The sequence below is a fragment of the Lissotriton vulgaris genome, chromosome 9, assembly GCF_964263255.1.
Source record: "Lissotriton vulgaris chromosome 9, aLisVul1.2, whole genome shotgun sequence".
NCBI lineage: Eukaryota > Metazoa > Chordata > Amphibia > Caudata > Salamandridae > Lissotriton > Lissotriton vulgaris.
In genome coordinates this window covers 1178850274-1178874270 of record NC_141697.1, presented here as the reverse complement: position 1 = coordinate 1178874270, position 23997 = coordinate 1178850274, and the positions used below count along the sequence as shown (strand labels likewise).

The window sequence follows — 23997 nt, the reverse complement described above, 5'->3', positions numbered from 1 at the left end:
CCATCTAAAGGACCTCACAATCAACAGAGGGTGCATACTAAATAGAGTCAATAGATAGGTAACACTGTGACTGTACCCTGCACCCTCTATGCTGGAGGTACCACTAACAGCCTGTGCATTAGCAAACCCTGAATCATAAAACTGCAATATGGCCATTCCCAACATAATGAACACAATACAGTGGGAACACAATACAGTGGGTGCAGTTAATAAATGTCAGTTCTTCTGGCCATGTCAGGGTACTATCACAACAGTTAAAAATAGAAATGTATGTGGGAGGATGGCTTGATGCCTGTTGAAGATGGCTGCCCGATAATGCAGCGTCAGAGCAACCGCAAGAGTAGCTCAGCAGTTAAAATCTTTCCACCTGCCCGGCCGCTCCCAAACCAGTATAGGTGCAGAGGAGCCATTCCTGCACAGAATGTAATGAATACGAATGCTTTTCCTTGAGTGCTCGCCCAATTTCCTTTAATGATGGTAAGTGTGCTGTCATTCTGATCGCTCCCGCCATTTTGAAAATGTGCCGGACGTGAATGTCGGTCAAAGTTACATTGTGTTTCATCATTTTTTGCCTGCATTCTCATTTGAGGCTACTGCTCATCACATTGTGATCATTACGGCTTATTGGAAGCATACAATTTTCCACTATTTTCCTTTCATCTTGCTTCAGTTTTACCTCACAATTTATAAGTGGCTGCTGCTTCAATATACACGTTTTTCCAAGTGCGAAAAGCCAGGAATTTAAGCCTCTTCTATGTCTCCTCAATTACACTTTAGCAAGCATTGGTGGTAACTTTATCTTGGTTATTCTTACCTGAACTAATGGGAAAAACTAGAAAACAAAACCTGAATACACCTGTTAAGCCCATATCTACTCAGTATACGGTTGATACCAAAAATTCCTTTTGTGCTCTGAAATATACTATGGAAAGACTCAATACTTCTCTTCAGGATGCTATCCCATCAAGTGTATCCTTCACACCTGCATTCTCTTCTAAGGTTTTCTCTATTGCGACCACAACAACGCCTCCAGCAACCAACAAAAGACCTAAAAAGAATACCCCTACTCTCCAGTCAAATCTACTACTGCTGATTCCATGGAACTTATACTAGGTGAAATTCGAGAATTGAAGCGTTACATGGAAGACACTAACAAGAAACTTCAGCGGCTTGATGACAAGTGGTCTTTAATGGAGAATAGAGTTACTTCTATGTAACAGCAGATCTGCGACATACAGAATACTAATCAAAATGTTAAACTTCTCCAATCCAAAGTCGCACATCTCAGAAAATTGACTGAAGACTCAGAGAACCGCAAAAAGAGTAACATCTTTCACATTTCTGGACTTGCTGAGTGTGTGGGGGGCTCTCAACCTATTGCATTTTTCACAACATTTAAGCCTGAAGTTCTTGGTATGCCGGAATCTACGTCTTTGAATATACAATAAGCCCCTCAACTTGGTCATCGTCATCAATTGTCTTCACCATTCCACAAACCTTGAGGCATTATCATCTTCTTCTGGCATACCAGGAGCTCCTCATGGTGATTAAAGCAGCAAAATCTAAAGGCTGTGTTATTGGGCCTGGTAACTCATTATTTTATGCTCAAGATCTAGCCAATCCTATGGCGGGTAGACAGAAAAAGTTTATAGACATGCCCCATGCTCAACGCTCCCTTGCTGCCCATTTTGGTCTACTTTACCCAAACTTCTTTAAAGTGAGGGCTAAAAATATAACAAGAGCTTTTCTTTCTTCTAATTCCCTGTTGCTGATTTCATGTATACAGTTCTTCATTCTATAAGTACAGTTTTTTTCTAATAAATGTCTGTATATAGAGCATATTAATTCTATTTTACTGTCTTACTTAGCCAAATTAAATGTTGACATTACTTTATTGCAGGAAACTCATTTTGTTGAATCGGAAAGCAAGAAACTAGTTCAAACATGGGTAGGCCATGCTTTTACTTCACTAGGATCTGGCAAATGTAATGGTGTTGTAATGCTTTGTAAAAAGACCTTAGATGTTACAATAATATAACAAGAACTAGATCAGGAAGGTCGTTAGCTTATAGTGAAATTATCAATCAATAAAATACCACTTACTGTCTTTAATGTATATGCTCCAACACACTTGCTAAAACATGCTGGTCTAACATACACACCAATTGATGTCCATCACTGATGATTATTTAATTTTCAGTGGTGATTGCAATCTCATAATAAATCCTTTTTTAGATTGATCCGTCAAAACTATTTTTGAACCCTCTTCCATAAATAAACAATTCAATTCAGCTATTAAGCAAAGATCCATTATAGATTTATGGAGACTTGTAATCCTTGTTTAGGAGAATATAAAAAATGTTCTCCTGTCCACAACTCTAAGGCCAAGGATTGATCGCATATTCATCTCTGACGATTTATCTCAACACATCATACAAGCTGAGATTGGTACCATTTTAATTTCAGATCATGCCTCGGTTACAATAGATTTAGATCTTCTCCCTCCTCCTCCAAAGAAAAGGCTGTAGCGATTTCATAATTTCCTTTTATTAGATAATATCTTTACACAATGTTTTGACTCTTTTATACCTGAATTCTTTACATTAAATGAAAAAGCACATTCAAAAAAAGCATTGGATAATATTAACTATATTAAAACAATAGAACACTTTTTGCCGAAATCTAAGCCATTGTAAAATGAATATGTAAAAGGCAAATTTGAGTTTAACAAACTCTCTACGGAATATGCTGCCTCTTGTGTTATTTGATACACTGCCAAATATAAGGTCACCAAAATAAAGGAGGCAGGCAGATGTCTGTCAAATTATCTTAAAGTAAAAAAAAAGGTTGTGTTAAAATAGAAACTATTTTACGTGATAACTTATCTCCTATTTTTGAGGACAATGAGATTTTGGCTGAATTTACCAAATACTACCAAGTTCTTTACACACCAGAAACTAATCCTCTCCAAATCAACATCAACTCATACCTCTCTTCTATCAGTAAAATATCTCATCTAAACACTGATTTTTTCCCGTAAAGCAGAGATCTCAGTTCAAGACATTCACAAAGAAATCAGCTCTATTAAAAGAAGCAAAGCCTCTGGTCATGATGGATTTCCTATCGAACTTTATCTACATTTACCCTGAATGTTACTTCCTAAATTACATACATTATTTAAATTCTTTTCTTCCTTTAATGCTGCCACTGGAACTTTTCAAGATGCTTTAATACATCTTATTCCTAAAGATATGAAAAATCCTAGATTATGTAAAAATTATAGGCCACTCTCGCTTATTAATTTGGATTATAAAGGTTTTTCTAAAATTCTTGCTTGATGTCTAGATCCTCTACTCCAAAACTAAGAGGCCTTTTAGGATGGCGGACGGAACTGCCACCCCCGAGGTGGAGGGACCGTCTGCAAGGGCAGCGGCGGTCCCTCCATACCAATTAGGATGTGACCGCCACCCTGGCGGTCACATCCCGTATCCTTAACCTTGCGGCGGGTGCTGCTTGAAGCAGCACCCGCCGCAAGGTTAAAAATGCATGCATTGCATTTACATGCACAAAGCGGCAGGCACTGCGCGGTTTCTGCCGCTTTGTGCATGTAAATGCAGGGTGGTACCATAGGTACCCCCCATGTGCACCCCACACCCCCGACACCCTGGGGGCCCGCAACGGGCCCCCAAACACAAAAGACCACATGCTTTTCCACAGAGGAAAAGCCGCCTTGGAAAAGCATGTTTACGCCTGCAACCTAATATGGCTGGCGGTGTCTTGCAGACACCGCCACCATATTTGCGTGCATTCACTGCGGATCAGCGGCGGACGGACTTGCTGCCCACCGCTGATCCCACCGGCATCCTAATGTCGCGGTGGGTGTTTGCAATGTCCGCGGTGGCTTCCACCGTCCGGAGGATGCGGATTCACCGCCAACATAATCGACCACTTAAATGGCAGGGAACAATCTGGATTTGTTATAGGCAGACATCTTCTTGTAAGGGAGTAAGTGACACACCGCACCCCTCCCTAGGACCAGTGTCCCTGTATGTTTGGTCGTATATCGATCTGATAACACCATTTTCTTCTTTGACATCTTTAGTAAATTCAAAACATATAAACATTCATTGGCAGCTAACCCTCTGGACGCTGAAAAGGCATTCAACCATATGCACTGGAGTTGTATTTTTTCTACTCTCACTAGCTTTGGTTTTGGGCAAAAGTTCAATAATCCAGTATCTCTTTACATTCATCTCCTAAAGCGCATATTCTAGTCAATGGCTTAATTTCTACTTCTTTTCCCCTTCACGGAGGAGTTCAGCAAGGATGTCCTCTATCTCCTCTTCTTTTTATTCTTGAAATCAAGACCTTTTTATCTAAGATTCAGCAACATGAAAACACACATGACTGTCACTATGAAAATAAAGAATTGAGCTATCACTATGAAAATAAAGAAATTGCATTTTCAGTTTACAATGTAGACATTCTTTTATATATGTGTTTCCCCGATTCCTTCTTACAACCATTTTTGGACACAGTCTCTACTTTTTCCTCCCACCCCGGTTAAAAACTTAATTGTGACAAATGTGAGATTCTTCCTCTTAACAAATGATGGTATGAACATGATTTCCTACCATAAAAAGTTCTTTGGAATCTGGTAAAAAATGAAATACTTGGGTCTCTGCTTTATTGATTCCTTAATCTCTCTTAATTTTTTCTACCCTTCTCACAACTTTATCCACTCATACTTCCAGTTGGCATCCATTGTTTCTTTCATGGTGGGGTAGGTTAGATTATACCAAAATGATGTTAGTTCCAATCTTCCATTCCTATCTTTACGCAATGTTCATTAACATAAAGACGTCCGTTTGAAATATATATAGGGAATAAAATGAATGAGGTGATTTATGAACTAGATTTGGGTTTTATAAATGAAATCTGCGCAAATAAGAAGGGTTTTGAGCCAACCTTTATCGGCAGGGGTGTCAATTCGGTAATTGATTTTTCACTCCTATCAAACCGTTACCGAGGGCTGGCCCTCTCCTGGGAGACATTAAAACTCGCTTTTGGGGATCACTACCCAATCTCCATAGAGCTGCAGGTAAAGGGACCGACCGCAAGCGATAATAAAGAGTACCCCATACCCTTTACTTTGGGAAAACTAAATGGGTATTCACTTAAGTGGGAAAAGGTGGATCCTGAAAAGTTCCTGATAACCTTATTGCCCAGAGTTCTCGATCTGAGTGATCTAGAACAACCAGAAAAAATTTTAGATTCTTTTTGCGAAACTACTAAGGAGATAAATAACCTGTTAACGAAGCCATCTAAAAAACATCATAGTAAAAAAAAAGGCTGGTTCAACAAGGAATACTCTAAAGCGCATTCGCACCTGATAGCAGTCTTGCATGAAATTCCAAGATCCGTGGTCCATGTTAGAGAGGCGCGTAAACTCTACAGAACGGCATTAAACATCAGGAGGAAGGAATTAAAAAGAGATTTATGGGAAAAACTACACCTAGCCTGCCAGAAAAACGACAACATTGCCTTCTGGAAGGCAGTAAACGCCCCTTTTTTTAAAAATAGTGACAATAACACAATAGATATTGCAGTGCCGGGGGAGGTGTGGGTTGAACACTTTACGCACCTGTATAATAACCCCAATCAAAGTGGTTGTATAGGCCTAAACTCAACTAAGGAGCTCCCGGCTCAGTTCCCGCTGGGAATTATCTTTGATTATAGAGAAGTTACAAAGGCCATAACCGATAGCGCATCGGGTAAGGCACCCGGACCCGATGGGGTCCCCATTGATATATACAAAAGCAGGATAAAACTCTGGGCTCCCCTTTTAACAAACGTTCTAAATAGCATCAACACTGTGGGTTTCATACCCACATGGCCTGAGGCAATCGTGGTCCCAATTTTCAAAAAGGGCAATAGAAATGATCCTGCCTGCTACCGTCCAATTTCACTTCTGGACGCATTGATGAAGGTAGCAGGCAGGATCATTCTAAATAGGCTTCAAGTTTGGTCAGAAGAAAATAATACCATAACCCCCCTGCAATATGGCTTCCGTCAAGGGAAGGGTACTATCAAGCAGAGCTTAAATCTGGCCCTCCTCGTTGCCAAATATACAGAGGCAAAACATGAAAGTTTATATATAACATTCGTCGATCTGACCTCTGCCTTCGATTGTGTAGACTATACCAAACTCTGGGACACATTAAAATCCTTAGGCATAGAGAACAGAATTATTGTTTTTATTAGGGAACTATATATAAATGCAGGGGCTAGAGTGAGATATGGCAGAGAAGGCCAATGTTCTGATAAGTTTCCTATCAATAGAGGTGTGCGGCAAGGGTGCATTCTTGCACCCTTCCTTTTCATACTGTACATAAACACAGTGGTGGAACATATGAGAAAGTTTCAGTTTGACTATCTCACAGTGGGAGCGACCTCCTTACCAATCCTCTTATATGCGGATGATGCCGCCAAACTATCACGGACCCCAATCGGCATGTAGAGGGCGGTGGTGGAATTCTCAAACTATATGGACACTCGTGGGTTAACTATTAACGTAACAAAGACTTACTCCATGAGATCTGGTCCTTTAAGGAAAATCGCCAAGTCAATTTTCTTACACCACAAAAAAATCCTCAACACCGCTACTTTTTGTTATCTAGGTATAAATTTCGATAACAAAGGAAACTGGACGAAGGCGGTCCATGCCAGAAACTTGGCCTTTAGCAGAGCAACCGGAGCCTTAATTAATTTCTCGAGGAAGCTCGGCGGTCGCCCTACCAAAGAACTTTTACAAATTTATAAGGCTAGATGTCTTTCCACTGGCACATATGGCGCGGGAATTTGGGGCTTTACAAATACTAAGCAGATACAATTGACTGAAAATAACTTTTTACGATATCTGCTTGCTACCCCAAAATCATTATCCATCTTTTTTACACATAATGAATTGGGACTCCCCTTTGTAGAGGACACGATCAAAGCCAGCCCCCTCCTTTTGTGGCACAAAATCTGGACTACACCGGAAACTTCATTAAACAGGGACATCGTCTTAGACTGCTTAAACCTAGCGGGGGCACGTAAGATCAAATGGCTGAACTATGTGAGACAAATGTACATAAACATTGGCCATGAGGAATTTTTTAATGACCCTCTGTCCCTGGAAGTCATTTCTAAGCGCTCTTTGAAAAAACTCATAATGGATCACCTGGCCATCCAAAGGTGGTCGAGAGAGAAAGGAAAATTCATCAACAACTCAATAGGCGTATTTATCCAACCAGCAGAAATGAAATTATACCTAACTATGGAGAGTAGTCCGTATTCAAGAATGCTACTGACAAGGTTTCGAGCCGACACATTCTTCCGCCTGATAACTTTTCCTAAAGGCAATGACTTGGGAAAACAACTGGAAGAATGTCCCTGTGATGGAGTTTCGAAACAATCAAACATTCATTCTACCCTGTTCTGTCTTTTTTACCTGGTCCCTAGGAAACAGTTTTTAAAACCTATACTTATAAAATGGAGTATCAGAGGATCCCACGATGCCTATCACAAACTTAAACAACTAGAGACTGCTTTTGAGATAAAGGCTGTGGCATCCTATCTGAAGACCATCATAACCCATAGAAAGCTGATGTAAAGCCCGTTGAAGGGAAAAAAAAAATGAAACTTTTTTTTTTTTCTTTTTTACTAACTGCTTCCTCATTTCTCAAATGAACTGGTGAAAGGACACAGATGATATTTTAACTATTGTATTACTGAATTTTTAAAAAGGTTTTTATTCATGTTTTTATTTGATATGTAATTCTTTGTGCTTTTATGATTCTGTTCTCAAAATCGAATAAAGCTATTTTGAATTGAATTGAATATATATATATATATATATATATATATATATATATATATATATATATATATATATATACGAGCAACGCTCAAAAATTGGAAAAATGCATGTACCAGGAAATGTCTAAATGGTGGGAACATAAATCCCTTTCAATGTACCTGGAAGAAAATTGTGTGCCACGTGGGTTGCGGATTTTATTAGCACCCAGTTACGACAAGCCCAATCCCAATATGTTAAAAGAATGGGGCCAAACCAACTTGGAGTCCTCCGCAAAATTAATACAAATTTTGGTGAAATATGCAGCCATCAACAGGGAAATATTAATGAAGGAGATTGAAGATTTAAATGACATTTTACGCAAGCTTGAACCCCATGAAATCATCACCAAGGGCCGCAAGGAAATTGAAGAAAAATTGCTCAAACAAGAAGAAAAAATTAAAGCGAGAAAGGTTTACAAGTTCACCAGAGATAAGGAGGACTATGCCCAAGGTCGGATTTACACGTTTGCACGTAAATTCGACAGCGCAAAACGAACAAAACTGGCACAACAAGTTCAACAAGCACAAGCTAAACAAGGTAAAAATATAAATCAAGCGGGCGCCTCCACTTCAGCTCAGGGAGCATCTCTAATGACTGGCAATCAAGAAATAAGCGACAATGAATCGCTTACAAGTGGCCCCACATCTGATGAAGATGGAAATACTCCATGGGATAGTAACTCCTTGATCCTGGATTTAGGGGAGGAGGTCGATTTTTTAGTTTCGGATCGACTACAGACATTAAGGCCGCGGACAAAATACCAACAGAAGGGACAACAGCAGCAGCCAAGCGAGCCAGACGCAACAAAAGGAGGAGTGAGCGCCGGAAAAAGCGGAAAATCTCCAAAAAAAACGAAGCGACAGTACTGGCGCAAAAAAAGATAAGTGACAATACCATCATTAATTTATCTACTGTTACCCTAACTGAAGCAGAGAAACAACTTTTAAGTTTAGGGTTAACGTACTGTCCAGCAACTGACTTTAATTATGCAAAGACTCGCATTGATGTCTACCTGTATATTAGAAAATTGAAAATCAAAAAATTCTTTAACATTAAGGAGGGGCTTAACGAACAAGAAAAAGAGCATCCTCGTCTCAATGACACTGATAATGTATCTTTAGCTCTACCGTCGAGATACGCTAAATCTTTGTTGACTTTACACCATTTGGCCTCTGATAATGCAACATCTCCCAATATTAACTCTACTCAGGAAGAATTAAGAGCAGCATCTATTCCACAAGTAGGGGCCAACATCAGCCCTTTTAAACCTAAGTCAAAATTCAATCCCACCATGCCTAGGGATTCGATTGATGTGTTTCAGGACGTGGTGGTTGAGGACCTCAAAAAGTTACACCATAAGATAAAGCATAAAAACGCTACAAAAGCAAAAAAGAAAATGAGTATTTCTCACTCATTAAAAAACTGGGTAACGACCACAATATTATTGTAACTACTGCGGACAAAGGGGGGAATGTAGTTATCTGGCCCCAGGAAGCCTACATTGATGAAGCGAAAAGGCAACCAAATGATACAACATGTTATTCTAAATCCAACATCAAACATTTCAATGATGCCAAGGATGTGTTGAAAAAGTTGCTATATCAATGTAAAAGAGACGGTATGATTTCCGCTCAGGAGTTTGACTTTCTCCATATAGAGTTTCCAATTTTGCCCAAATTATATCTACTCCCAAAAGTTCATAAGCAGGTTAAACCAGTCCCTGGCCGGCCTATCATCTCGGCCATTGGGGGGTGGCAGAACAGGTCACACAATACATTGACTATTTCTTGCAGGACTTGGTCAAAGATTTACCTACTTATGTTAAGGACACCAGCGATTTCATTGCCAAAATTAACAACATTCCATGGAGCAGTGATATGTTAATGATTACTTTGGATATCGAGTCGCTCTATACGAGCATAGAGCATAGATCTGGCCTAAGAGCGCTCGAGTTTTTTCTTGGCAAAAGATCCATCAATTGCTACTGCCATAACAAAGTATTAATGGAGTTAACTACTTGGTGTCTTAATAATAATTTCTTTTTATTTGGGAATGATATCTTTGTTCAGAAGCGTGGAGTTGCTATGGGGGCCTGTTTTTCCCCCAGCTATGCGTGTTTACACGTAGGCTGGTAGGAGGAACAGGTCCTCAGGCAGCAACATGCGATTATTATAATGGACACCTAGCAACTAAACTGCATAGAAAAAGCACTGCTGGCAACAGCATTCTTCATGCCAGCAGTGCCCACCCCAGACATGTAGTGGATAGCATCCCGCTAGGCGAGTTACTCAGGATCAAAAGAATATGCAGTACAGAAATTGATCTTGAAATCTGCACTAAGGAAGCCTTGGAGAGATTCAGACAAAGGGGCTACCGTGAGTCTACTCTTAAGGTGGCATTGCAGAAAGCAAACAATAGAACTCGTGAATCCTTGCTAGACCAGACGCTTAAAACCAGGTCTGATAGTGTCCCAGATGACAACACTGAAGCACCAAGACTCATAACTGCCTATAGCAGGCAAGCTAGACAAATAAGATCCATCATGACACAAAGGTGGCCGGTCTTGTTAACAGATCAGGTGTTAAAACCCAGACTGCCTGATGGTCCCACTGTGACCTTTCGGAAGGGCCCTTCCCTGAGATCACATATCTGTCACGATTTTCCTGAACTTAGGAAGAAACAAGAGTGGATGAAATCTCGCTTTGGTTTCAGACGCTGCACCTCGTGCAGGGCGTGCAAATTTGGCAAATCTACTACTCAGTATTATATACCTTTTAGTCCTGACCCAATTAACATCAGGGGTCAGTTAACTTGCAAAACTGAGTTTGCCATATATGTCCTGACATGCACATGTGGACTTAGATATGTCGGCAGTACACGACAACCTGTGCATGTCAGGATTCTCCAGCATCTGCATGCCATCGTAAATAATGATCCATCATATCCGGTGGCCAGGCATTTTAAGAGCAATCATAAAAATGATTTACAATGCCTATTGTACTTTGTCATCGCCTCTGTAGATAAACCTGTGAGGGGTGGGGACAGGGACAAGATGCTTAGGAGACTTGAGTCCCAGTACATTTTGGAATTAGATAGTAGATTTCCAAATGGGCTTAATAATACAGAAGATTTGCACGTTTTCCTGTAAACCAATGTTGCTCATTATTCTGATTACTGTAAATAGCATCCACTAGTAATATCCTCGATTTTGGCATATTCTTCGTATACAGTATTTCATACATACACCTCATCACTTTCCCATTTTTTCCTCATCACATATTGCTTCATGGTTGTTACCATATAAGCTTTTTCACACTTTTATATTTTTTGGGGTACACTTTTTTACTTTATTTGGACATAGCCACATGGGACTATTTGTTAATTTCTGTTTTCCTTACCTAAAACCACATTACATTTATTTTAGAGTGGTTTTTCTACTATTGTTCCATGTTCTGGTTTAAAAACATTGTTGGCCTCTTTGCATTTCAAGCATTTAATTCCTTTGTTGCCTCGGTACATAAGAAGACATATAGAACCCGTGCATATTGGATTGTATCCAATTGTTTACATTTCTGCATTCTTTTGCACAAAATTGCACTTCGTCACTTTATGATGCTTACATAAACAACATGAATTGCACATTGCATTTGCACTTTATTAGGATATTTACTAAAAAGACTTGCACTTGATTGCGTAATTTGCACAATGTATGGGTTTTACCTAAAAAGATCGTATTGTCTTTTTAAATGAATTGTAACATGGCTCTTTTTTGCTTGACTCTGCTTGCATTATAGGCAATTTTATCATATGCGTCAGATTATATTATGTTTGTCGCATTTGTTGGCCACTAGATGCATTTTTTATGAATAATGGACTCTAGTAAATTCTCTTTTTTTATATTGTGGATTTGAACCAATTAATATGTAGTAGATAACAACTGTTGATACTAATGTTTGGAAAACAGACTTTTCAATGCTCAAAATGGAGTATGTCCTTCCTTTCCATGATCACATGGTGTAGTGTTTGAAAAAAAGAAAAAAATGCTAATTGAAACAAAAAAACTGTGAAGCACTGGGTATTTAAATGTGTATGCCGCATTAACTGACTGTGAGCAAGGGTGGATGCCCGAAACGCGTCAGATTCTGTTGGACTTAAACTTTTAATAAACTCTGTGCCTTTATTTACGTTTGGATTCGTGTGGTTTTCCTGGGTCGATGGAAATGCGGAGCCTTTGAAAACTGCTGTTGCTGTGTATATATATATATATATATATACATATATATATATATATATCGAAATCGCCCTACACTTCACCTTTCAGGAAAATAGACGAAGCGTACCCATTATTTCAGTGCTTTTTGTTGTTTTTATTGTATCCCAGCACCGCCGCCATTACGCGTTTCGGTCCTCAACGGACCTTGATCAGATGAGACGCTGCTTGCCATTTTCCACCTTTTTAAAGTAAATGTAAATGTAAATGTTTTGTACTTGTATAGCGCACAGCTACCCAACAAGGGTCTCCCGGCGCTTGTACTCATACCGCTGAGGAACCCTTCCAGGCTTTCCTTGTGAAGTGTCCACTCCTGGACACCCCCATGGTGAAACCAGGCATCCCCAGCGCTGTTGGGGTCCGTTGTGGAAAGTGACAGTGCAACATTACTATAAATAGACATGGAAGACATACTCCATAACTGTTCATTATACAAAACGTGTAAAGAGAATAAAGTGCATAAATGCAAATAAGTGTGCAAAAGAAGCCGTAATTTCATACTGATAAACACATGATACAAATTAGTACTTCAATTAATACTGGTTGCCATTGTGAGTCCCAGGGATCAGTTTTGAACATTCTAAAACTTGCTATACCTATCTACTTAACATCTCATTCTTTTCATATATTTGATGTAAGAGCTCACCACTTAAAATATCCAACATTATAAATAATCATATAAATATGGTTAAAAGTACCATTGATCAGAAGTTAAAAAAAAGTAGTTTTTAAAACAATCGATCAAATGTAAAAATGAAAACCAATATAAAGTTGTTAATTCATCGGTATCAATTTAGCAGCAGGTAATCATAGTGTTACATATGATTTTCAGTATTTTGGCACCCATATATTGCACAAAAAAATACCATGTCATGAGTGATGTAATATGTGACGTCATCAGCAGTGCATTGCAGGCGCGCAAGTTATAGTGAGTCCAACTAACTATAACGTGGGAATTTCAATGGTTTTATGTCAGTAAAATTTCCAGCTAACTATAACTGGTGTGAAACCTATGGTTTTTTCAGTGAATATATATATATATATATATATATATATATATATATATATATATATATATATATATATATATATATACCTTAATTACTTACTTATAGAACCATAAAAAATGTATATGTACATCAATAGATTGCAACAGCATCCTAAACTTCAAGGATGAGTTAATTTTGTTGATTTCCAATCATATCATAATGCTTTCTTTTTGAAACAGTCAGTATTTTACTATAAAGATCAATATACAAAATATTCCCCCCCTATGGATTGATTTAGAATTATTTTCTATTTATCCCTTCTTCTTTTCAGATTATTTTCCAATTACTCAATGTTCTTCTTCCATGTGTATTCCTATTCTTAAAAATGCTTGTAGATTATTACATCCAATTTATGTTTTTACATCTATCGCTGATCAATTTCTCCATTCCTTAAATTGGTACAGTGAACTCATCAAAATTAATAATAGAGTTGCCTTTTGAAAGTCCTGGAGAGGTAAAGGTGCTCCTTATGCACACATCAGTTATTCCAACATCAATCTTTTATCTCCTTTTCTCAAGCTTAACTCAGCTTTAATTTTCCTAACTCTTACAAAGACAAATTGAAATATTTGATTCTGGTCATTTCCAAATCCTATTCTTTCCCACTGTTTAATCAACACTTCTATTTCTACTTCATCCCCTTTACAATCCTTGTTATCAACCTTTTTCACAGCATCCGGTATTTAGATTCTTATACCTACCCAGACAGAAAACATTACACTGAGAAACTGATTTACATACCTCTTTTTCTCCTTCTTTATGGAACAAAATATGGCTCAAGATACGCAAAACCGCTCATGCTACCAGCGCAAGTAAAACTCTATTCTTCATTTACAACCAGCTTACGGTTACCCTAGCTAGTTTACACAAATGCAATCCCACTATTCTACCTGCCCATTGGTCATGTAATGTCTCTTTTTCTTCCACATACCATAAATTATTTGAATATCCTACCACTTGTCATTTCTGGTTAAACGTTTGGTCACAAATTAACTCTATTTTTCATACACACATACCTTTCACCATTACAAATCTGTTGTTAAGCATTTGAGACAATTGGAATGATTGTGCTTTTAATGTACATATTGTAGATCTACTAATTGCCTTCCAACAAATAATAAATTTGAAGCATTATTTCAATATATCTTTTGAAGCATGGTGGCAAGGTGTACTTTACAATCATATACTAGATAGAGCATATACCACCCCAATATCGTTAGCTATCAAAAAAAGACATTCTTTGATCCTCAGTAATGATTTCCTGGATTCCTGTTTTTTAAATGCTATACACATACAGAACATCTGTACATCTAGTAGAAGTCAGGGAGTCCTCTTGGCAGGTGTTGTCCACCTACAAAACAATTCCATACACGTTTTAGGGAAATTCTCTACTCTAGGACCCCTCAACAGGTCCACTCCCTGCAATCCACCATACAGTTGGGGAGGCCACTGGCCTTGGAGTGGAAGATCCACAGAGTCCACATCAGTAGAAGGCCAGTGTCCCTTCTCTCTTCAGGGGTCTAACTTTTCATGGGATCCTGTAGAATGCTTCTCTTTCATGTTCTCCCTAGGCAGGGATTTTTAAGTGGGCTGAAAAGTTCGAGAAAGTGGGCACATCTGCCTAATCCGAGAAATGCAAATGATCGCTCCAGCCCTGTTCCAATCCTTCTGCACATCATGTTGAGACTTTTCAAAATTTGGAACTTCAAGTGGTCACAGCTCGCTCGGAACTCTGAAACCTGTCCCTTTCAACAACATTTTTAAAATAGAGTCTGCCTTGTGAGTGCGCCAGAGGTATGGCTGCCTTCCTTTGTTTTTCTGAGCTTAGAAAAGCTCAGGCTTATAGGCAGTGAGAAATTAAGTTAACCTAAACAGATTCAGCCCCCACAACTGCCCTCTCCCAGAAATGGCCTAATCCCTTTCATATGACCTATTGTGTGAGGAAGGCTTTCGACCTCCTGCTGGCCAGCAGAGTAAATAACTGGTCCCAGTAGGGTGATTAAAAGCATAAATCTAATATGCTGCTAATATGGTGAGTAAGATAAATATGACCAAACATACATGAAGAAGTGGCAGCATGATTGAAATAAAGTTATATTTCCACTCAGGACCAATGGTTACTTAAACAGTTAAACACATTAGATTTACAGTGAAGCACTACAGATTTCAACTTCAGCCAATAGGAAATAAAAACATTTATTTTTCAATGCCCAATTAAATCATAAGGCTTGCCCACATCATAAACAATTTGTTAAGGGTCCCATACGCGACTGGCTACCTGTGAGTAGATACGGCACTGATTTAGAAAGTAGTCCCACTTGCTCAACCCACACAGGCATTACGGGCATGTGCTTAAGTCCATAAGCAACCAGCCTAGAGCCTCTTAGCCCAGCTGTGCAGAAGTGGATCTTATTTTAAAAGGCAGGCACACTCAAAATCCTTTTTTTTAGTGAGACTCAGTGAGAAACTCTCTAAGTAGAGATAAAACAACTAGGTGTCCTAAAAAGTAAAATACCTAAGAGAGCGAAATGGGTTGGAACCCACTTCCTCACATGTTTACTGCTGCTGCTGATGTTGGGATGAGTATTTCTTTAACTTCAGACAAATCTTTGACTAAGCAGGACTGCTGAAAATGTTAGATCTATAGTACCGCCTACCTACACTATGGAGAGTTTTACCCCCCCTCAGTGGAAGACACCTTGTTTGCGATTAAGTCTCTGAGATCCGGTGCCCCTGGTGATACATGCCCGGCCCGGGTGTTGGCTGCAGTGGCAGAATCAGTGGCATTAGAGGTTTCACAAATAATGGGTCTATCCTTTAAAACATCTAAGGTTCCCGAGGAATGGAACCAGGCAAAGCTTCTTCCTTTGTTGAAGAAGACGGGTGCTGATCCTGCTGTGCCGGGCAACTATAGACCCATTTCCCTGCTTCCAGCCATGGCGAAAATTGGAGAGAAACTTGCCTTTTGTCAGCTGAATGCCTTTGTGGAATCCTCGGAGGCTCTCCACCTTGCCCAGTCCGGCTTTCGGGCAGCACACAGCACGGAGTCAGCTTTGGTGGAGATCACAGAGGCGATTAGGGAGTGTTTGGACAGTGGTGGCAGAGCGGCTCTAATTTTAATGGACCTCTCTGCCGCGTTTGACACTGTCCGCCACTCACTCCTCCTGACTCGATTGGCTGAGATTGGTGTGCTGGGCTCAGCACTAGAATGGGTGAAATCTTTTTTGTCCGATAGGTCCCAGCAGGTTTGGATCCCGCCTTTCTCTTCCTCGGCCAAGCCTCTTACTACCGGGGTACCCCAGGGGTCTACATTAAGCCCTTTCTTTTTAATGTGTACCTTACCCCACTCATAGTGCTGGCTGAACAAATGGGGGCCAAAATTATAGTGTATGCAGATGATACGCAATTTCTATTGACATGGCCTGATACAGCACTCAACACTGAGGTCATTTGTTCTTGTCTTTCTGCGGTTTTTATTTGGTTAGCAGTGGCACAGCTAAAATGCAAAGAAGACAAAATAGAAATTTTGTTGTATGGCCAATTTCCGCCTAATTTTAGAGAACTCTTGTGGCCTCCGGATTTTCCCCAGCCAAGTTCAGTTACCATCCCTGCAAAGAACTTGGGAGTATGGTTTGGGGAGGATCTGAGATTTGAGGCACACATAAAAAAACTTACAGGGGTGTGCTTCGGATCTCTCAAGGCTATGAGAAAGTTCTTTCCATATCTTCCATCTTCAGCAAGAGAGTCGGTCGCACACTGAGGTCATTTGTTCTTGTCTTTCTGCGGTTTTTATTTGGTTAGCAGTGGCACAGCTAAAATGCAAAGAAGACAAAATAGAAATTTTGTTGTATGGCCAATTTCCGCCTAATTTTAGAGAACTCTTGTGGCCTCCGGATTTTCCCCAGCCAAGTTCAGTTACCATCCCTGCAAAGAACTTGGGAGTATGGTTTGGGGAGGATCTGAGATTTGAGGCACACATAAAAAAACTTACAGGGGTGTGCTTCGGATCTCTCAAGGCTATGAGAAAGTTCTTTCCATATCTTCCATCTTCAGCAAGAGAGTCGGTCGCGAGGGCCTTAATATTATCACGGCTCGACTATGCCAACTCTCTTCTTAGTGGAACTCCAGCCTTCCTAGTCGCCAGATTACAGATCATCCAAAATGCGACGGCGAGACTTCTGTGCAATGTGCCCAGTAGAGAGAGCGTGTGAATCCATTTGAAGGAACTACATTGGCTGCCGGTGACTCAAAGGATTACTTTTAAAATCCTAACACTAGCATTTAAAGCAGTCAATGATCTTGGGCCTTCCTATCTGAAGAAAAGATTCAGCCGCTACACCCCCACCCGATCTCTACGCTCAGCTGATTGTAATTTACTGAGTGTACCCCGCTTTCGGCGAGTGCGCCTTGGAGGCCAATCAATTGCCGTCCTTGCGGCTTCGGCCTGGAACACTCTGCCTTTGTTTTTGAGATCAATCCAGAATTTTGTACCTTTTAAGAAGGCACTGAAGACGCATCTTTTTAGATCTGCTTATTAGACTTTTTAAATTTTCTTCTGTTTCTTTTTGGCCACCTGCTTGTTTTGTCCTTTCGCACCAGAATACTCTGGTAGTAACAGAGCGCGTTATAAAACAGCTAAAAATAAAAAATAAAATAAAATAAGCTACCCAGACCCACTGTTCTCTAGCTGGAAGTTACAAAATGATAATTTACATGTCGCAAAATATATGTTGGCAGGTAGGCTATGTAGCTAATTCGCTCTACGTTACTCAACTGATTTCAGTATTTAATACCCTGAACACCAAATGTAACATTCTTTAATGTTTCTGCTTGAAGTTCATTTTACATACTACACCGCAAGTGTTATCCCTTCCCGCAGAGATCAGAAATGACAAAATATAAGGTTAGGACAGGCACACTGATTACCTTGAAAGGTTCACAGGTGGCTTAGGAGCCAGGACTAACTAGATTTACCTACCAAAACTAAAAATATTCATGTAGCATTCTTGGATGAGTTCACCCATATCTAGTAACTTGTTCCCTCACTGCCAAAATGCTTTCAGGTGAAAACAACGATTTAAAAATTTAATTAACATAATAAATTGAGTTATTAGCCAGCGGTTTCAATGGAGTATGGTGGTCTTTTTCTAACATGCTTTGACATTTAGCAATACAAGCTCTTTCACTCTCAGTGGAGGAAATGGAATGTTTTCCACATTGAATATCATGCATTAAGTTAAGTCTAACTCTTAGGCAAGGTTTCAGATGAAACCCCAGCTTACCATTATAAGGTACACTTTTCCACTCTGAGGATCTGGACTCCGTGAACGTCTCAAGACGATACTAGGAAAAACAAATCATATAGTGATGTACTTGTTACTATTTCAAACGAAAGACGAAGACACAAGATTGGACAAGATAAAGAATGGTCATAAACTTAAAGATCTCTTACACTATGGTTGTGGATTACCGAAGGAGAGAATGGCACTCTTCTTCTAGCTCTCTAGACCTAATGAACCTCTCTGAACAGACTGGATATGTACAATAGGTCACCTGCCTCACATCTGGAGAAAGGGTTACCAATGCGTATGGATAACTCGCTCACCATCAAGACAACAAAACTACAACTCAAGTTCTTGGAGGGGAAGCATGGAGTGGGCATGAGCTGAACTCAACCCTTCAGGAGTATCTTTCAGAATATCAAAATTAGAAGTAGGAAGGAAGCTGACACCCCTCATACTAAGGCTTGATTTTTCAATAGAATGGTTATTGAACTGAGCAGAGAACTGATCTCTAATCATGTCACAAGATGAGTGCCCCATGCATTAGTTAACAAATACTGGCTAAGAACCAGAAGAGATCAACCCCTCAAAGCCAAATACAAGCAGCCAAGCTTCATGAACATCCATGTAATGAAACAGCTGACTCCTCTACAGTAGAGATGTCCACATTTCTGGAGATTTCTAGAGCATTCACAGAGGCTGTTGAACACACTGACTGCACACAAAACATAAAGTTATTGCTTTCCTGTATATTTTTAATGGCACACTCAGAAACACCAGGATTCTGCAAGATAGTGTACAGTAATTCCTTCTATAGCACATACTCTGTAGGTGCTGAGAGACTGGAAGTCGCGAAACAGCATTTCCTTGGCGGGAGCACTACTGTAGCAGCACTTGCTCTCTGCAAACTGTATAAAGGCTTGCTTTGCGGTATCTTCAGTAATTGAAGGAATACTAGAAGGAGAAAAATGTGTGTTAAATTAAATACACCAGGTTTATTTATAGTGCAGTGTGTGTGTTTGTGCTAAGCTTGACAATCGATAGTTTGTGCTGCTCCACAAATCAGGTGAGTGCTTTGGGCACAGCGCTCTTTGGAAGTCCTAGCAGAAATGACAAAGACTAAGGGGCATATGTAGGTAATTCACATTTTGCGAATCTCAAATAGCGATTTTTAAGGAATCGCTATTTGAGAATTGCAAAATAGAATGTAGGTAAAAATTCGCATTTTTTTTGCGAATCTCAAAAATTCCTTAATTGCGATTAGCAAATTGCGAATCGCAATTAAGGAATGAGTGTCCCATTCATTCTCAAATTGCGATTTTCTATGAGAAAATCGCAATTCCAAGGTCAATAAAAGTTGATAATCCCACACAAAATGAAGTATGGCATTAATATTTGTGAAATTGGTAAATTTCTATTTAATGAGCCTAAGGCAAAGCCTTGTCTTCCACTTAAAACTGTGGCATGCAGCCAACACAGGGAAGAAAACAGTATTAGTCTTTACTTAGTGTCACAGGAACGGACAACAAAGAAATACACATTTAATGATATCGCAATTGACATGAAAGGAAGATTCTTACCTCCATTGCACATCTGGGGGAGCAGCAGCTTTCCCAGGGCCTGATCCTGGATATGACGGGGGAGGAAGACATTTTCCACCTGAAAAAAAGATGATTGACAATTCAAGAGATTGTTGCAAAGAGGATGCTGTAGCTCAGGCATTGTATGTTTAGGACTACCATTCTATTCCTTAGGTGTAGCTGAATATGTTGCAGTAAGTTAGGCCAAACCTCCCTATTGTTGGGAACGGACGTGATAAGATGGAAACAGGCCCATACAATTAATAAAGATAGGTCTTTTTAATCGGCGGTGCATGCTGTAGAATAGTAGAGGTTGTGGCATGAGACAGATGTTGTTAATCAAGAACAATCACAAAGAACAATTATTCAGCATACAGTCTGAATTCAGGGATGACCCTTTAGTCAGGGGCAATGAAAATTAATCAGTGTATTGTCCTGGGACAGACAAAGAAGTACTATGTCGGGCCTGGGCATCAAAAACAAGCTTGCGACTAGGTATTCTGGATGACCAGGAAGTCTTCATTTGCATTCAGGTTCTTGATGGGGCTTTTCTGTCTGACAGCAAACTGTCTTAGGCAAACAAAGGCCCATAAATAACATAAAATTACGTGAGTGAGTGAAAGTATGGATGGGTGTGTGAGTGAAAGGATGGATGGATGAGTGAAAGGGTGGATGAGTCGATGGATAGATGAATGATTGGAAGGACGAAAGCAAGCATGAGTGAAAGAATGGGTTGATAAGTGAGAGAGAATGGATAAAAGGGTAGATATACAAGTGAAAGAATGGATGGATGAACGAAAGGGAGGGTGGATGGATGAGCGAAGGGGTGAATGGATGATGAGAGAAAGTATGGATGCATGAGTTAGTTAAAGTATGGATGGCTGAGATAAAGGGTGGATGGATAAGTGGAGTAACGGGGTGGATGAAGTGACGAAGTGAAAAGGTGGATAGATGGAGGTGCGAAAAGATGGATAGATGAATGAGTGAAAGAAGTAAAGGATGGATGCTGGGGCGTCATAAACTTACAACTTTAGCAGCTACAATGTGGGTGGATTTCTTTTTGGCTCTCTTCTGTCTGCAACTCCTCAAGCCATTAAAGGCCACGGGAAGCCCACCCCTGGGGACAAAATGTGTTAAAAAGGGGAGGGGGACCACCCTGCCCTCCTCCTGAAGCCTCTAGAGGGTCCAGAGACCCCATTCCACACGGTCTAATTCTTTAATGAAGGGAAGGTGGGCTGTGTGGCCTCCCTCCCTGGGCCACTAAAGGCCCCGGGTAGCCCAACACGGGGTCAAATATGTCGAAAAGGGGAGGGGACACATGGAACCTCCACCCAAGCATCTGGAGGCCACTGGGAGCCCCAGGGGTTGACTGTATGGAGGGTGGTTGGCTGCAGGGCCTGGCAACAGACCAGGACCTGCAGGCAACCCCCCACCGCGCTCGGTTTAAGGTCGTGCAAGCCAGCGGTTGCATTTACATATGGTAATTAAGTATTACTTTATGTTAAAAAAACTAGAAATCCGCTGAAAAAAACGTGTTATAGTTAAGTGTGATAAAACATCTGTTTTTGTTTAAAACAACGTTAGAAATTCACTGAAAAAAAAAAGTTAAATTAACATTATATTTAGATGAATTTGTATATGACAACATTAACGTTTTGAACTAAAAAAAAACAGAAATTCACCTGTTATAGTTAGAAGTATTAACTATACCTTATGCCCCTGCCATGCGCTGCTTATGACCTCACATATGACATAATTTATGACATGTTCTATGACATCATTGATGACATCAGTGATTACATCATCCAATGAGAATGCTAGTATGTTTTACTTATCTACTTAATTTTGTACAGCCTGGGTCCAGCTAATGGGTGTGTTTATAAAACACATTTGCTCCTAATGCACCATAGGTGTGTAGAAGTATTAAACACGTTTTAAATCTTTGTATTCTAGAGTAACTTAGTTTGCAAGTGACAGTTGACTTGTGTTCATTATGTTCTACACAATTCTTTTGTTCTGCAGAAGACGTTTTCAACTGTTGTAAGATTTTACTATGTAGTAGATACAAACTTTTGTAAGGAGCATGGAGTTATTATTAGAGTGAATCGTGTAAGCATGACAATTTCTACTTAAGATAGAAGACTGTGTGCACCAGGTACTTACCTATGTACATTTGATTGTCTTGCATGAGAATATAGGCTATCTGTATAGTTTTCACCACAGTATGAGGAGTGCAGGGAATCTAATCTTAGCACCTTCAGATCTTATTTTCAGCAAATAGTATCTTCTTTGACAACTTTTGCATAGTGTGTACACTGTTCTTAGGAGACTCTTTTCAATACTCTGTGGTGTATTTCTCATGAGAGTTTTATTGCTTCCAAACAGTGTAGTATAGAATATTCTCCATCCATAGTGTAAACACTATTTACAGTACCCAGTTCTCTACTGATATAGGGGTTTGATGCAGATAAAAGCTGTCCATAGTAGGGCATTTGCTTTGGAACTGACATTAGCTATTTTTTGGAACTTTGCTTTCTATCAACATTTGTATAGAGATTGAAAACAATACTCAATGAAGGATTCCCAAATATCTGTGGTGGACTGTTAATGTGAACTATGCACCCTGTAAAGTGTATGTCATAGGGTCAATGTTGCACATAATGCTTGCTTTTTTTACCTCAGAGAGATGTTTCTGTGGTGGCACTAATGATGCCTGATATTCTTCTGAGCTATTTTGTACTTACTGTCAGGCCTATAATGCCATAGTAATTTATAGAGCAATATGGGTGAAAACGAAGCTTGGGTGATGTCATCAGTGAAATCATCAATGATGTCATTTGAGATGCCATCAGTGATGTCATAAAACATGTCATGAGTGATGTCATAAGTGAGGTCATAAGCAGTGCATGGCGGGGGGTGCAAGTTATTGTTAGTTCTGTTAACCATAACTGATGTGTTCCATTTCTTTTTTACTTAAAACTTTAATGTTGGCATTGACAAATTCATCTAACTATAACGTTACTTTAATCTTTGTTTTTTTCAGTGAATTACTAAGGTTTTTGTCAAACAAAAACAGATGTTTTTATCACACTTATCTATAACATTACTTTTTTCATATTGAGAGATTTTCTCCCCACGTACTTTCTGGAAATCCAAGAATAAACAAAGCGACACACCCCGGGACAGGTGTACCGCTTTATTGAATCATGGATTTCCAGAAAGTACTTGGGGAGAAAATACAGACAGCAGCAGCTGCCGTCGCTGGCACCGTCACCGCAGGAAGGTGTAGCGGCCTGGTACAGCAAAACACTTGAAGCATATATAGAGAGATATATATATATATATAGTAAAAAGAAAGGTCAAATAGAAAAAGGATACACAATTCACAAAACACTATCGTACTGGAACATCAAGTTCGAAATATTGTGCTGCAGAAACACTGATGGCCAAAATGTTGACAACCAAAATGTTAACAAGCTAAGTAGTCACCTTCAGTGCATTTCTGAAGTCTATCTTATGCATATAATCTGTTTTACACCTACCTTCACCTCCTGTTGATATTCCTTCATACCCAGTTACATTGTCCATCAAGTGAGAGGGTGGAGCAGAGGCAGCATTGCCACCAATAGGGGGTGGATATGGGCTTGATGCACCTAAATGGAAAAAATAAGGTATTCAAGCGGCTCAAACCATGAGTCAAACGCATTACCTAAATTACAAATACTTCCTCGCTGATCTTGTGAATTAACAATCCATCCGTCCTAGAAAATTGAATTTTCAGGCTGTTTCATTTGTCAAAATGTTTACTACATGGTGACATCACTTGCATGCATTCTCAGGAATGTTTGCGTGATTTCCCAATACTCCAGTCCTTCCTAGACCTGATTGAAAAACGGCGACTTGAGGTCTTCTC

The 23997-nt window shown here is 39.7% G+C and overlaps 1 protein-coding gene across 1 annotated transcript in view; it reads right to left on the bottom strand.

Annotated features, from left to right (window-relative positions):
• LOC147692977 (protein SSUH2 homolog) overlaps positions 1 to 23997 on the bottom strand; it is a 135753-nt gene that overhangs the window by 59907 nt on the left and 51849 nt on the right. The window contains exons 3-6 of the mRNA XM_086939222.1: positions 23627 to 23737; positions 20085 to 20163; positions 19329 to 19458; positions 18505 to 18565 (exon numbers count right to left, since the gene is read on the bottom strand). Of these exons, the coding sequence (XP_086795348.1) occupies positions 18505 to 18565; positions 19329 to 19458; positions 20085 to 20163; positions 23627 to 23737 (381 nt within the window). The remainder of the gene's footprint in view (positions 1 to 18504; positions 18566 to 19328; positions 19459 to 20084; positions 20164 to 23626; positions 23738 to 23997) is intronic.